Source organism: Nymphaea colorata, chromosome 9, assembly GCF_008831285.2.
Source record: "Nymphaea colorata isolate Beijing-Zhang1983 chromosome 9, ASM883128v2, whole genome shotgun sequence".
NCBI classification, from domain to species: Eukaryota; Viridiplantae; Streptophyta; class Magnoliopsida; order Nymphaeales; family Nymphaeaceae; genus Nymphaea; species Nymphaea colorata.
The window spans coordinates 22,339,067-22,354,889 of NC_045146.1; the positions used below are offsets into that span (position 1 = coordinate 22,339,067).

Consider the following 15,823-nt stretch of genomic DNA (forward strand, 5'->3'; position numbering starts at 1 on the left):
ACTGCCTTCAACTTTGTGCCGCTTCCTTCCTTACAAATCCTTCAAAGAAGGTCATTGAATGCAAACAGGACAGGACACCTCTTTGTCAACAACTCTGGAAGATGAAAACTTTTCAAATTTACCGAATATGTGGAACTACTACTCTATAGCAAAAGAGTTAGCTGTTAAATAAAGTTCAAACTTAATTTCATATCTTTCACCATCCATGTCCTGCCACTTTGATCCCTGAATCGAGGCCTTAATTATCTGATTCTATAAAATCAAATCCAGATTATATCATTTTGCAGATAGAAGTCACCCGTGATTTTGCTTTTTTTGTAAAGTATAGAAATTCCGGGCTTGACCTTAGTTTAGTTGCCAAAGGGAAATGAAAAGTAAGGTGGTTTTTATCTTATAGAGTGGGCCAAGCCGACAAATAGCTTTTCCATTTAGAAGAAAATAGAAGTAAAACGTACACTTTTCGCTAGTTTGAATTTAGCTGCCTTAAAGCTTGGCGCCCATGTTTGATATTTATTGGAAAAAGTTGAGCCCGTATCTGAAATACAAAAAGTCGGAGGCTCTTATTCAAATAATGGTAAAAATCGAGACTTCAAATGAAACCGAGCACCCAAAAAATCCAAACCGTAGCGGGGGAGAGAGAGAGTGGGGGATGGGGCGTCGATAAATGCGTCTGTGGCACCGGCTGTGCAGGAGACTCCTTGGCCTTCCCTTCTGCCTGGAGATCACCGCTCTCGTCAGAGAGAAGTCTCCTCCTTCCTTCCTTCTTTCCTCTTCTCTTCTTCAAATTGATTGAGAGAGGAGGATTGATCCAAATAGGGAGAGAGAGTTAAAATAGTATTGCCCAAGGTCCAAAAACAAAAGCCTGTGAGGAGAGATAGAAATGGGCTTATGTGCAGAAAGAGTTTAAAATATTTGCTTGCTAGAACCTTCTCCCATCCTTCCTCTCTGTCCGTCCCCTGCTTTGTTTTTTTCCACTGCAAGACAATCTTATTTTTACCGATTTACCGTGAACCAACATTTCGTTTTGCGCCATCTTCGCCTTTTACCCGCCAGTTTTCGGCCTATAAATCCATTCCATTCAGGTGAGTTTGTGTTGAGATGCAGGCTCTTTTCCGCTCTCTTTTCTATCTGTCAAGGCATTGCTAATGCGGTTTGGAAGACTCATCGACCGGTGTACGCTGGAATTTTAGTTTGCGAAAGAATGCCGTTCTTCCTTCAGGCAGTATCCTAAGTTCCGGTTGATGGTGTTCGATTTTCAGGTGAGTGAGGTTGGGTTGTTTAGTTCTTTAATAAGTGTTTGTTGAGTTGGGTCCTGCTTTGAGCCAACATTTTGGAATCTGTTTTGCGTTCTTTTGAAGTTTCCTTCTCCAAAAAGTACATTCTTTGGCGTTTTTTTTGGACCTTTGCTCGCCGAACCTGGCCATTATCCTGCCTTATAAGTTGTCTAGCTAAAAAACTTGAGCTGCTTCTATGCCGTTCTTGGCGAATCCATTGTTCTGTCAACTTTCTGATTCCAGCTAAATTGTTCATGATACAATTCGTTTATTGTTAAATGACGGGGACGACTCCCATTTTAATGCAGCCATCTGTTCCCGGAAATCTGAATTGGCCGGGAACTATCTTCTACGGTCAGTTCTGTTGTCTTAGATCGGAGCTGTTCAAAAATCTGATTTCCCATTGGATTGCGGTACCAATTTATCGTACCTTTATTTGAATTTATGCAAAAAATTATGTTCAACTTTTTTTTTTTAGCGGGTAACTCTTAAAAGTTTGTGAATGCCTGAGCGTGTCAGAGGTTTGGCTTCCCAGGAGTACCTAGCACTTACGAGCTTTTCTCTTGTCAGCCATTTGTTTTTCCTTTTTCAGCTCTCCCTTCGCCTTCGCTTTGAAAAAATTTGAAATTTGGATTGCTAGAACCTTTTTTAGAATGGTTCTTATTTGGAACTTTGTTGTAGTTTCAGACACTTGATCTCGTTTGCTAAAGCTCTGCATGCTTGTCTGTCCATATGCCAGCCTTTCTCATATGCTGCATTTTTCTTGATTCAGTATTTGCAGGGGTGACGCAGGAAGGCTTTTGCCAGAGCCAGTGGCTCTAAGGATAGGTTTTCTGTGGCAATGCTCAGCTTCTGGCTTGCTTCTCTCTGAGGATTCCTCTTAATTGCCGATTGAAAGCATCACTTCCAGTCATTGACTCTCGTTGTCTCTCTCTCTCGCTCTCTCTCTCTCTCGCTCTCTCTGCTTCCCTTTTTTATTATAGCGAAAGCAATTGCCAACCATTCTGGTGGGCCTTGTGCTTCAACCCCCTGAGTTTTTCTTTGATTTCTTTAACAATTCACCACTCATGTACGTCTGTCAGATCTATAGAGATGAAACCCTTTCGTCTTCCGCTCCTATAATAGAGCCGATTGGTGTTTCTTCTATCATTGCCAAGTTTTCTTTCTTTCATTTCTTTAGTCAATAAAGGCTTGTAGTTGGTGGTAGGTCTTATCCGAGTGGTAGCTGATAGATTGTGAGTCCCACCCTCCTTCCTTTTCCTTTTTTTGTTTGTTCTGGTTCACGCTTGTGATTCCCATCCGCTTTTCCCTTTCTGAAATGCTTCAACATCATCATTAAGTCTAGGGGTGTCGCCTTTGGTTAATTCCGATCCCCATACCAGCGCACTCTAGTCCCATCAATAGGATCCCTTCGGTGAAAAACCATCTCCGCTGATTGGTTCATTGAATCCAGTACAGGCCTCACCTGTTGTGTATTCCCTTCTTCTGCTAGTGTTGTTTCTCCTAGCTATATTCTTTCAGCATGAAAGCTGCTGTTTCTCCCATGCGACGAGAAGCGGAAGTTGAAAGGCGAAGGATGCAGGAGAAACAGAGGCCTTTAATGCTCAAAGATTTCTTGAGAGACGCGAGCCCTGCACGCGACTCAAATAGGAAATGGCACCGAAACCAGAGCTGCAATGAATCCCCTACCACCATGAGGAATCTTCTGGAGATGGATACCAAGGGCTCGAAAAGAACCGGCCTGGTGCTTTCCAGGCCTGCTTCAACGACCCTCTCTGCCCTGCATAAGGCCTCTGAGGTCATAGTCAGGCTTCTCCCCTTTTCCGGCCGGACTCCACCTCAGAAGCGGCAGGGCAACGCAGTCATCCGCCGGCAAAACGTCAACAAATTGAGCTCGATTTTCAGAAGGGTAGCTTCCATGAGGGAACCCCGAACCCCCAGAGGAGGCCTGTCCCGCAGGATCTCTGCAGCCATGAGAAGCCTCTCTCGTCGGGAGCCTTGCATCAAAAGAGACGTCGAAGTGCAAGTTCGTGTTCGGGACATAGTGCGGTGGAGATCTTTCGGCGATGAAGAAGAGATCCCGTATCTTCAGTACCATAACTCCAAGACCCCACCTCGAGAGGAATTGAGTACTGCAGACGGAACCTCGGATTCTTGCTCGTCTTCACGGACGAGTAGCTGTACGTGGTCCGAGAGCGAATCGTTGTCGAATTCACAGTCTTGTTGTGGTAGCTCAGAGTGCTCAGTTGTGTCTGGTGCATTGAACAACAAAATGCTTTTACTGAGTTACCATCGAGAGGTCAAAGATGGAGTAGACGGCGAGTTTCAGAAGAGCTCCTTTGTGCAACCACCGACCGACACACCAATTCACTCGCTTGGGTTTAACCGTGCAGTGGAGATGAAAGAAGCGTCGGATTCACTCAATGCAGCAGATACGTGCTGCTCCAGTGGACAAGAGGTGCGCCTATTTACTGCGTTGAACTCTCTCTCTCTCTCATGTTGAATTTCCTTGTTCTTTTATGATCTGCGACGCCATGCGGTCAGCCGTTTATGGTGCACGTTTCTTTTCAATCTCTCTCCAACACATGCTCTGGTTTTACCCTTTTGATCTGCATATATACTTTTGACAGTTTCACTGGTTTCTGTTTTTCTCTTTGTTGGCGCTATTGCATCCTTCCTCTCCAAGTTGGTCTTTTCTTTCCTCTTTCTCTGACGGTCTAGTTTTTGTTTTTTTTTTCTATTAATACTGTTATTATTATTATTGGTCTTACCTGGCAGCGTACTTTTTTGTCTGCTATATAGATTTTGGAATACCATGCATAAGACAAGAGACGAATTAGTCTCAGCCCATTTGTCAATTTGCTGTAAATATTTTTAATGGTTGTTGTCTGCTGAAGTTATGACTATCTGCCGACACCTTTTCGCGGTGAGTGGTAACTTTAGATGATCTCAGGACGCGTGTAATATTTACATTTTTGTAGTCAGTGAGTGCGGGCATCGTGTGGTTCAGCTTCTTTGTAAAAATTTCCAGGAGTATTTTTATATTTTGGATGTTTCCTGTTAGCATTTCAGAAAATTAGGAGGCTCATATTTCCAGAGAGTCATTTGTGGTTGCCAGGCAAGGGAAAGAAACTGGCTTTATTAACCTAAAAATAACTTGGTTGAACGCAAACGATGGCATTAATGTGGCTCAAGGGAATCAGAAATACTGCGAACTGGGGCTTTCTGTCTGCAGAAACTCAGGAAAAGTAATAATTTACTTCTCTGCAGTTCTGCCAAAGAAGAACCGTTCCACTCTCCGCCGTATATGGGTAGGCCTTTGACCTCCAAATATGAAAAAATATGCCTAGATTCGAAACATTAAGAGATCTGGGTTCAATTCCTGGACTAGTTTGAGTGTTGTTGGTTCTCATTCCCTTGAAGAATGCAAGGGATAACAAAGACAGACCGGTGATACAGGACAGAGGGGGGCTTACACTAAAATTTTGGGGCCCATGTTTATTATTCATGATCACAACTAGAGTTGATTGAGATTTTTATCGAATTATTTATCACGACAGCTTCTTCATCTTCCCTGCGGCTTCAGCCGGACGCCATACCTGCTAAGAGTAAATATTTTTACCAATACTTGCTTTTTGTCTTGTCATCGAGGGTGACGGATGCACTGGTTAAGGACCGACGGTCTCTTTCCAATTTCCGTCAGCTGCTTGTTACCCTGTTAGGTGATCGGTCCAATTTTAACTACTGGCAGTTATTCTAATGTAAGATATAAAGAATTCTGAAGACAGTGTTATGGCTTGTGGATGCATTATGAGAGGCTGGCCCAGTGTTACTCCTATTAACCCAGTGAGACCACTTTCAGTCACTGTCTACCTTCGGATGGGTGTCCTTGTTTTAGCTGTTTCATGTTATGATGTAGTAGTTCTCAATGCCTGTCAGCGGTGGGACATTGTCCATTCCAAATATATTGTACGTGGAACTTACTTCCCTTCATTAAATGAACATCCAGAGGCCATATAGAGAATGTCAAGAGTCAAGACCTATTGGGGCGACCCTGATGTTTCTGTTTTCAGTGAGTCATTCTGCTGGCCACCAGCCAGACGTAAATAGGGTTAGTTTGTTGGGAGTCCCAAATGTTGCTTGAAATAGCTCTTTTAGTTTTTTAGACTAATTTTCCTCGTTTGTCACCGATTGAATTGCGCTAGCTTCCAATTTACAGTATGTTATGTCACTCACTGCAATTGCTTGAACCAACAGGAAGATGTCCAGCAGCTGGGACGTGCGAATGATGGCTGCACCATGTGTCGTGCTGTTGAAGGATACGAGGAAAAGGAACAGTTCAGCCCTGTTTCTGTTCTGGACTTCCCGTTCGAAGATGAAGATGAAGGTGGAACGACATCATTCGAGGAGAGCCTTGCCGATATCGAAAGTATGTCCTGATGTGTTATGTGCTCTTTTCCTGACTACTTTTTCTGCGAAAGAAATGCGCTATGTTGAATGTTAAGCTGATTTTTATGATATTTGCATGAAAAATAATGGATGATGCTCATGCGTAACCAGGGAAAAAGCAGCAGCTGCTCCACAAGATTGGCCGATATGAGAGCCTCTCGAAACTTGATCCTGTGGACCTTGAAAGAGAGTTTGCATTGACTGAATTTGAACTTTCAGACGAAGATGTTGAGAGTTTCACCGGGTACCATGATGGTAATGCTGGAGAAGAAGTGGAGAATGCGGAGGAGTACATAAGAGAGATAATACTTGATTATCTGGATGAAACAACAAAGAGAAATTGGTTACCCTTCGAATCGCTGGTTATTGATGTCTTCAGAGAAGAACTGAGCTCTGCTGGTGAACTAGAGGCAGATGAGTTGGTGGGAATTGCTGTTGGTCGAGTAAAAGAATGGGTAATACAGACAGGCTCAGTAGACCAGAGCAGGGAGTTCTGTCTGAAGGAATTGGAGAGAAATCAAGATTGGAGAAAATTTGTGATGGATGAAGAAGAGGTGGCAGCAGAGATGGAGGTAGATATTCTATGGTCCTTGGTTGATGATCTATTGGTTGATCTTATGGTATAAGTACAGGTGAATTAAGACCAAGGACTAGCCTGCGAAGGTAATCTCCTCAGATTCCGCTCGACAAAATGATCAGCATCACTTTAGTAGTCTGATCACATGCCATTCCTCGAAATTCCACATGGTTGACCTCCATTGTCACAGACCAAGCTCTGAGTGCTCATGCTTGAGTGGGAATGTGCTGTTTGCAGCAATGCATTTAGAAAGCATGCTGATGCCTTAATCTCTTAAACGAGTGTATATAGTTGGTGGGTTCAACTTATGAGCTACAATTTTTTTTCCTTTTCATGTTGAATAAATTTTGTAACTGAGCTTTCGGAGAGAATGAAAGCCAAAATCCTAACACTTGATGTGCGCTGAGGAAATCTTTAGCCAAAGAAATGGAAGAGACATGTTTATTAGAAGTGAGTATCATGAATCAGGAAGAAAAGAATGCCCATTTGGTTTACAAGGCTACTGTAATTGTAGCTTCAACAGGGTGAGCACTATGATTAGTACTTCATGGATCCATCTTCTTCACATGAGAGATGTGGCTACACTTTATGGCGCACAAAATTTGTGACTCGGTTTGGATTTGGAATCATTATTTGAAAGTAAATTGTAGAACAGATCCAGATTGGGTTGTCAGTGGGGTATTGGATTCATGAGTAGGTCCAAATTTAATGCGTTTGGCTTCATCGAATATCTGAGCTAGATTGAAGTGGTAGACACCTGCATGTATTTGGAAGCACTCATCATCCATTTGTAACCCAGTTGAGCACCCTGGTATGGACTCACTTGTACCAGAATTAAGTATAATCAAAGAGGTTGCAATACATCCTTTTGGACTCCAGGCTGTTCCAGGTGCATGATTGACAGATAATGCAACAATCAAAAGAACCAAGATCCATTGCATCAATCTTCGCCAAAATGAATTAATCTTCATGTAGAAAGACGAAGTGCTGCTCGTGCGTGACCAGTGATCTAAAAAATCATACTTGATGAGTGATCAACCAATCTGTTTACAAATTAACTTACTGGACCTGATTAAGTTGATTTGGGGCTCATTGCCAGAAAAACAGTGCCAGTGGGTAGGCACGCACCTTTATTGAACAGAAAAATATATTATCTTTTTTTTTTCTTTTGTGGTGAATTAGGCCTTATGAATATGATCTACGTGATTTGCATCAATAGAACAGGGATCTTGAAAGACATAATCAGGACAATAAGCTGGACTTGTTCTCGGGCATAAAAGATCTCCAGTTTGATGAGAAGTTTTGGCTCAAAAAAATCATAGTTTTGTGTCAAAAATGACAGGTTTGTCTATTGAAGCACCCATGAAACAGAAAAAAATGTCCTATCGTCCTTTGCCTACAATTGATGACAATTTTCAGGCATATGCTTGAATCAGATACTATTTTCATCAATTTTCTAAACAAGCTCAATGAAAAACTGGAACAGCAATTTAAATGGAACTATTAAGCATCGATAAACTTGACACTTTTTAATCACGGAATTTTTCAGAATCTATTTGATCATCAAATATGGGAAGTATTCCTTGCACTGAAAATCAACAGCTCCACACACGTTATGTTCGTAAAATTGAAAGGAAAAGCACAAAACGTATCAATGGGTAGCGACCCATGTCCCCATTGAACGATCCCAAGATCGAGACGTCCGCAGATACGGAAACCGGCGAAGACGGATTTGGACGGCAAGCTTCTAGCTCTCAGGGCACGTGAAACAGAAAAAATCATGGAAGGAGATCTGGCGGGCAAGAATGGACACCCTGGAAGAGGGGTTGGAGTCGGATACGGTTTCTTTGGTGGTTATAAATGGTGGAGGAAGCAGTGGAGGGTCTCTCTCCCGCTAGCTGGGTCTTGATGAAGATCCCATTCGGTCGTTCAGGGTTATCAGAGACACCGGTCTGCCGGAGAGCGCTCTCAGTTGCGAACTCTTCACTTTCTGGTGAACCACGGGGCAGTGACGAAGGTTGGACCCCTTGGGTTCCTAAGCACTAAATATGGTTCAATCTTCTAACCAGGTCAGTGGAATTCTGCTTAAGCTTATCATGCTTAAGAAAATCGTGGGGAAGAAAATTATACGAATACCAACCTGTAAAATACCATGAACAGTACATAAGGATAAAGGAAAATGGAAAAACAGATAAAAATAAGAACAACATGAAAGATTAGATTGAAGAAAATAATAAGTATGACAAAAAAATGGAAAGGTCGAACCTCTTTCCTTTGAATGATTGGTTTCTAGAATTTCATCCACAATCTTTTTCTTGTCCTTCTTTGGAGTAGTACTAGGCATTATGATAATCTTCTATTTGAAAACCAATGCTGGATTAGAAATGGACGGAAGAATTCAGAGAACTGAGCTCGAATTTCGATCGGTTGAGAACGCTTTGCGTAGTCTGAGCTCTGGAAATACAGTTTTTTGTGATGCTTCGCAGGCCTGCTCGCCCATATTTACTTGCAATTCATCATTCTCTTCCTTTCCAATCAGTGCTGCAGCTTCTTCTCCAACTTCATTGACAACCAAGAATTCACCAAGATGTCGGATGTCAATAAATCTGAATTAAATCCGATGTAAATGTGACATTTTACAGAACCGCATTAAAATTTACGTATGAAAAAAATTTTGATGTTTAATTAAGAGTTAAGGTCCATTGGATATAAGATATGACATCCGATTGGATCCAAATTCAGATTTAAGTAAATAGCGATTGGATTCGGATTCCGTTTGAATATAGTTTTAAATAAATATATATTTTATACTTCAGGTTCATAATATAGTTTGGATCTGGTTTAACAATTGGATTCAGATTCGGAAGTTAATCTAAAATGGGATTCTGTTTATAAATTGGGATTTCAGATTCGGATACAGTATAATTTTTCTTTTATCTGAATTTGAATATCGAACATATGGATATCAAAAAAAGCAGATATGACAAAGTATAAATCCGATTCAAATCCTATCTATTGACATCCCTAAATTCACCTCATTTCAAGCTTTGCATTCTTCAATCCATGCAGCCATATTAAGCAGGAGCAACAGTCTTCTTTCACAGATAATAATGATAATTTGACCACCATCTACAAAGGTGATCATTTCTTACTTTTCTGGTGTTAGGATGACAGATAACGATTAGATATCTCATGATGTACTTGATAAATATGGTTGTTGTGACTCAGTTTGGGCGACGGATCCTAACGTTGTATGTCTACGTAATGAAAATGGAGGAGAAAACGTTGAAAATCACTTACCTACATAGGGACACGGGGCTTGAAACTTTGAAAGAGGGATGGTTCCTTATCAAGTAGGAGAGGGTAAAAGGGCAGTAAGACTGAAAGCAGCAAAATGATATTGACAACATTTCAAAAACAATGGTAGGAAGAGACTAATCCACAAGCTTATGTCATTTCCTGATATATCCACTGAAGATCACTAGCAAAAAAGTTTCCTACAGCAATGTTAAGGAGAACAATTGTCCGAATAGGTTGGCAAATATGTAAGCAAATCAACTAAATATGACAATGAAAGATGCTTTAGCCAATAACCAGCAATCCATCATCAAAACAAAGGCCAACATAAATATGCCAGCCAAATGCCAAATCCACTCACACCGTTTCACAAGGAAGAGGTCACGGGATTCAATGAAATCAACCACACCATCATGGAGCAAGAAATACTCCCATACAGACCATTACGAGCAATGACCACATGCATAAATAGAAAGACAAACACAAAGGAGGATACACTTTACACTGGTACCTAAGTTCCACAATTAGTAAGTGCAACTGGCAAATGGCAAGTGAGAGCTACACCCTAAAATTGCAAAATGTCAGCAGCAGCCAACAGGAGAACTACAGCACCTCTTCTGTAGATAATAATAATTTTTCCACATTACAGAAAAGTTGGCAACTCGGAATCGAGATGCTAGACTTGCCCGTTGTTGGTTTTACTCACATGCACTACAAAAAGTTAACAGACCAAGGATGACCGCAGTGACGCAGCGCTTGAAAGATTTGTACAAGAGGCCCAGCGTATTACTGATTCTGTCACCATCAGGTCCAGCTGCTCCAGTTCACCCAAGCCAATCGTATGATTTCTCCTGCTATGAATACCTGATGGTCGTGTAGGTGCTTTACGAATCTCAATTTCCCGCAGCTCAGCTTTTCTTGCAGCAAGATTAACTCCATGAGTTGCAGGGGCTGATGTAAGCATCTTCCCAAAACTCAGATCTGCATGAAATGAAATAAAAGTTTAGAAGAAATCACCACATAAAATGAATATAAAAAAACTAATGCAACACTGGTGCTCGACCAAGTTTCCAAATCACATGGAAAGCCCAAAAAATAAGAAATCATCACCTCTGTCAATAGTTGTTAAATTATCAGTATTATCTGTGAAAGAAGACTGCTTCTCCTGCTCAATATGGCTGGACGGACTGAAGAATGCAAAGCTTGAAACTGAAGCCATTGGTGAGGTGAATTCCTGGTCAGTAGATTCACAGCTACGAAATGAGAATCCGACAGATGGAGAAGAAGCTGCAGCATTGATCACAAACGAAGAGAACGATGAATTGCAGGTAAACATGGGCGAGCAGGCCTTTGGAGCATTAACAAAAGCTGTATTTCCAGAGCTCAGGCTAAAATCACGATGTGCAGAAATGGGTTGTTGAAGCAAAGGGTTCTCAGCTGACTGAAAGTGGAGCTCAGTTCCCTGAATTTGCCCTCCATTTTTAATCCAGCAATGATCTGCAAATAGAAAACAATCATAATGTTTCGTATTACTCCAAAGAAGGACAAGAAAAAGATCATGGAAGAAATTCTATAAAAGAATCTTTCATTGGAAAAAGGTTCAATCTTCAGGTGACTATGAAAAAGTACTCATTTTCTGTCTTTTGCACAGAACCATATTTGCAGTGCTAATGGTGAGGAATATTGAACAGCCCCTTGCTGGAATAAGGCAGTCAACTGAATCTTCATTTTTTCTTTATTTTTCTCAATCTTTCCTAACAATTCCCGTTTCATTATTCATTAAAGAACTTGACTAGATTGATCCACCCAAGGCAATTCTTTGATCAGTATAAACATTTTTGAAAACTGATTTTCCCCCAGTATAGCTATTTTTTTCTGGGCAGATCATAGACACCAGAAGAATGAAGAATCTAATATATGAAGTTAGTGCTTAAAAAAGTTAATCTTTAATAAATCAGAACCCTGAAATTGATAAAGCCTTGCAAGTGAGAATCCTATGAAGCTTCAACAGATTGGACAATGTAGAATAAACAGGTCATGATTAAGGAGTCCATCTGGCATCATAGTTCGCCAGACATTACACCAGCAAACCAATGCGGTTCAAAAGTATCTCTTAAGCCAGCTATGCTTAAGCCAGCTATGCACTTAAACTTTTGCTTGACACATCTGTGGCCCAATTGAAATAATTGATGAAAGCGACATACCAAGAACCTGTCTTGCTGTAAGCCTCTGGCTCGGGTCTCTGCATAGCATCCCCATGATCAAATCCTTGGCAGAGGCAGATATCCTATCCCAAGGATCTGACATAAACCATACATCAGCAGCCCTGACAGCATTGAAGATTTTTGACTTGGTCTGCCCCCAGAATGGAGGAACTCGACTGAGAAGAATGTAGAGGATCACACCAGCACTCCATACATCTGCCGCTTGATTATAGCCTCCAGCAAGGACTTCTGGAGCAATATAAAATGGACTGCCGACCACCCCATTCAGACATGTTCCTGTTGGAGGGAAATTTTCAAGCAATTAGGGAGAAGCAACTATAGAAGTATAGAAATTATGATTAATAATACCTGGTCTAATATAGGTTGCAAGACCAAAATCTGCTAATTTTATGGGTGATGACTTAGACGTTGTTGCCAACAAAATATTTTCTGGTTTCAGATCTCTATGAACAACACCCTTGTCATGGCAATACATCACAACTTCCATCAGCTGCTTGAACAGAACTGCGGCATCACTTTCTGAGAAAGCACCATGTTTGTCTATCCGATGGAAAAGTTCACCACCTGCACAAAGCTCCATAACAAGATGAACATAATCCTCCTCCTCAAAAACTGCTTTGAGGTCCACAATGTTTGGGTGACCAGATAAGCGAGCCATTATTTCTATCTCTAGCTTGACACTACGAACATCTTCTAGAGTTACCAGCTTATCCTTTGCAATAGATTTGCAAGCTAAAATCTCCCCTGTTAGCTTGTCTGAACAAGATCTGATCACCCCGAATTGCCCCCATCCTAGCTGCTCCCCAAGCAAGTACCTATCCTCCAAATTGCAAATTTGTGTTGAATCTAGAATGGCCTCAGTAAGATAACGATCTTTGTGACAAATTGCCAAATAAGGAGAAGAATTATTGCCCTTGGCAACAGCCATTACCAATCCTACAGCCCCTGCCACAAGGAGGAGCTGCTTTAGATTGACCCAATAGGGGAAAAGCAATAGGTCCCTTATAGACTCCAGTGATAAGCCAATTTGGTCAACCTAGCCAGATTCCTATAAACCAGTAAGATCTTTCATTTATTGCCCTAACGATGTGTTTGAGATGTCATACGAAATGTTCATAAGTTCCGCATTACCAGTTCTTTCATGCATGTGACTCACTTGTAACTGCAGTCTTCTGGGCAGTTTCACAGTGTCAAGAAGGCTCACATCAGACGGGTTCCCAATCCTGAAAACAAATTCAACCCTCAAAACATTTTAAGGTGAATCATGCTTCAATCTTTTCAGCAAAAAATGAAAAGCCAAAAACAGATCTTTTTTTTTTTTTTCCCTTTTCCTTTTCATCAATCAAGCTTAGAACCAACCTCAAGCACCTTGGCTATTAGCCTATTACAATGCAATTACCACAACTTCAACTAACTCATTTTATGCAAACCAATGTAATCCACATCAAGAAATTTCTTGATGCAAGAAGGCCAAAAGAAATATTTTTCACAAGAGATGGGAGAGAGAGACTACATACAGAAAAAGAAAGAAAGAAATGAAGAACTTATATCAGTTTGATTCCATTATTTCGAAATTCAAATGTCATAACTCAATGTGAACATTGCAAAAAATATCAGAAATAAACAACTTGGTTACAAAGATCAGCATTCAAAAACAAGGACATGCAATCCAATTCAGGAATATCTACGCCAGACTGATGATACTCTAAAAAAACCATAATGCCACTGGCAATTTGGTGATAGCTGTGAAATTGTGGTGGTTTACATAACAGTGCCACCATCAGGAAAAAGGAAAATTGATGAACCGGAAAGGATTCAGCAACACAATCCAAACAAATTGACGTTACCAACAACAACTTAATAATTTAAAGTATAAACAGAGAAACAAACTAAAAATGATACCAAATACTTAAGCATTCATTTGAAAGTAAAAATAAGAAAAGTTCACATCAGCGGATATAAAATATTAACATCCATAAATTTTCAGAATACAAAAAAGCAATACAAAGAAATTCCCTCACTAGAAACGTCCCCAAAATCTAAATTATATAGAAAGTGGAAAAATCACAAGCAGTTACTGTTTGCACAAAAATTAGAGATTACAACAACGTGCACGGCATCAACTGTACCACCATATTCCTAGCAAATAGTGGTGCAAAGAAAAAAAATCAAACAAACGTTATGATATAGTTCCGCAAGGAGTCATCGTGCAAGAAGAAACAAATATGTTGACATTTAAAAGTGAAAAATCAACACAATTTTCTGAAATTGACATCATTTCTTTGGACTATCGTTGATTTCAGAAGCAAGAGTCACGAGCCCAGAATAATTCTACCGTCGGATAAATCAATACATGGGACAAAGGAAAACACCTTAAAGGGACAGGGAAAATGAAGCACTCGATTCCCAACCAACCCAATATTTCTCATGTAACCGTACTCTGCAACATATTACTAAGCTGCAGGGACCCCACGCTCCATAGGAAATGAAACAAAGCTAAAAGTTATCACTAAATTCTAAATTGTAGAGAAACCTAAGAGTTCCTGATCGATTCTTGAAACCCATAAACCAAACCAGACACTCAACCCTCATCTTCAAATAGGAAAACCACTGAAGAAAAACAGAAAAAAACGAGAGAGAAAAACAAGAAATTACGATTTCGCTCAAGACAACTTCTAGGAATCTAAAACTAAGCCCCAAACCAAAAAGCAGAAAGACCAAGATCCCCAGAAGCAAAGATCCCGAAGAAAAGACAGAAGATTGACCAAAAACTCTTCCAACCATTCAGATCTCTTTAGCACAACCCTGTGAACGCACCACATTACCGGAATTCCTTCCTCCTTCTCCAAGATTCAAAAAAACCCACATCCAATTCAACCCCAAACAGCAAAAGCAGGGAATTCCCTTCATACCAACCGGGAAGAGGACAAACAAATCCCAGAAAACAAAACCGTAAAGAAAAGAACAATTAGGAAACATGAAAAAAAATGAAAGAATGAGAGAAGAGGAGGAAAGTACCTCCAAGGAAGAGGACAGCTGGAGAACCCTCTGAAGCTCTCCCTCCCTCTGAGATTTTCTACTGAGATGGAAGGTAAGAGGGAAGCTTAAGAATGTGTGGGGAGCGGGCGAGGCTCTTAAACCTAGGAAATTTACTTTCCCTGACTATTTGAAAAATGGCCCCTGTGGCAAATTTCCGTTTAAGGTCCGCCGTTCGACCTTCTTTGACAAAAAAGAGTTGCAAATATATTTCTGCCATTCGCCAAGGATTTTGAGTAGACTTTGACAAAACAGGCTTCTGGTGAACCTACCCAGTGTTGTCTGGATTGGATGGTGTGAACAAAAGAATTTAGGAGCTCCGTTGACCCGAATCTGAATTCAGAACACAAATCTAAATCCGAAACATGTATGTCATGTTTATTTGTATTAGATCTAGTATATAATGTTTTAGACCAATTATCGAGTAGAAATAACACTTAATCGTGGCTTAAAACTTTGACACATAGTTTGATTTTTTTTTTTATCTAAATTTGCATTCCGATCTTATTTTAATGATCTGAGTCCAAGATTACCGGGTCGATTTTAGATATTTGATCGGCATTCAGTTCATTTACGTGGCTCCCTAGGAGCCTCGGACTCTCTTCGTAAAAATGTTAACGACAACTTAATACAGAAAAGGAGGAATCTTGGCCAAGCTTTTCACAATGACAAGAAAGGTCTTCCGCAGTGAACAGAAAAAGCGCGGATCGTACTAAAAAAAAAAAAATTAAAAATCGTGCTTAGTTTTAAAATAACAGACAAAATTCCCCACTTAAGTGAATATGCCTCTTAATATTTAATAATATTATAATGATTGCTCGACAAGGATTGAAGTTTAACGCTTTAAGTGGTTGGAAACTTGCAAAGATGGCTGTATTAACTGTTTTAGTGTACGAAATTTTATGTGTCAGTTTAATAATAATAACAAAAAATACTTGTGACTAATATAAAAAAAAATTTGTAAA

General features: G+C 40.4%; 2 protein-coding genes across 3 annotated transcripts; one reads left to right on the top strand and one right to left on the bottom strand.

Moving 5' to 3' along the window:
* Positions 1–677: 677 nt before the first annotated feature.
* Positions 678–7,173, top strand: LOC116260867 (uncharacterized). Its single transcript, XM_031639387.2, has 4 exons — positions 678–1,259; positions 2,047–3,732; positions 5,532–5,703; positions 5,835–7,173. The coding sequence occupies exons 2-4, from the start codon at positions 2,797–2,799 to the stop codon at positions 6,347–6,349; spliced, it is 1,623 nt and encodes a 540-aa protein (XP_031495247.1). The 5' UTR covers positions 678–1,259; positions 2,047–2,796; the 3' UTR covers positions 6,350–7,173.
* A 2,889-nt stretch (positions 7,174–10,062) lies between these two features.
* On the bottom strand, positions 10,063–14,998 carry LOC116261103 (calcium-dependent protein kinase 26). Of its 2 annotated transcripts, none has more exons than XM_031639717.2 (6): positions 14,841–14,998; positions 12,979–13,045; positions 12,171–12,767; positions 11,802–12,098; positions 10,708–11,094; positions 10,063–10,578 (listed from the first exon to the last, which is right to left on the bottom strand). In XM_031639717.2, the coding sequence occupies exons 3-6, from the start codon at positions 12,748–12,750 to the stop codon at positions 10,319–10,321; spliced, it is 1,524 nt and encodes a 507-aa protein (XP_031495577.1). In that variant the 5' UTR covers positions 12,751–12,767; positions 12,979–13,045; positions 14,841–14,998; the 3' UTR covers positions 10,063–10,318. The 2 variants fall into 2 exon arrangements, with proteins under 2 accessions (XP_031495577.1, XP_031495576.1); XM_031639716.2 differs by having other exon boundaries at positions 12,954–13,045.
* Between the last annotated feature and the right edge of the window lie 825 nt (positions 14,999–15,823).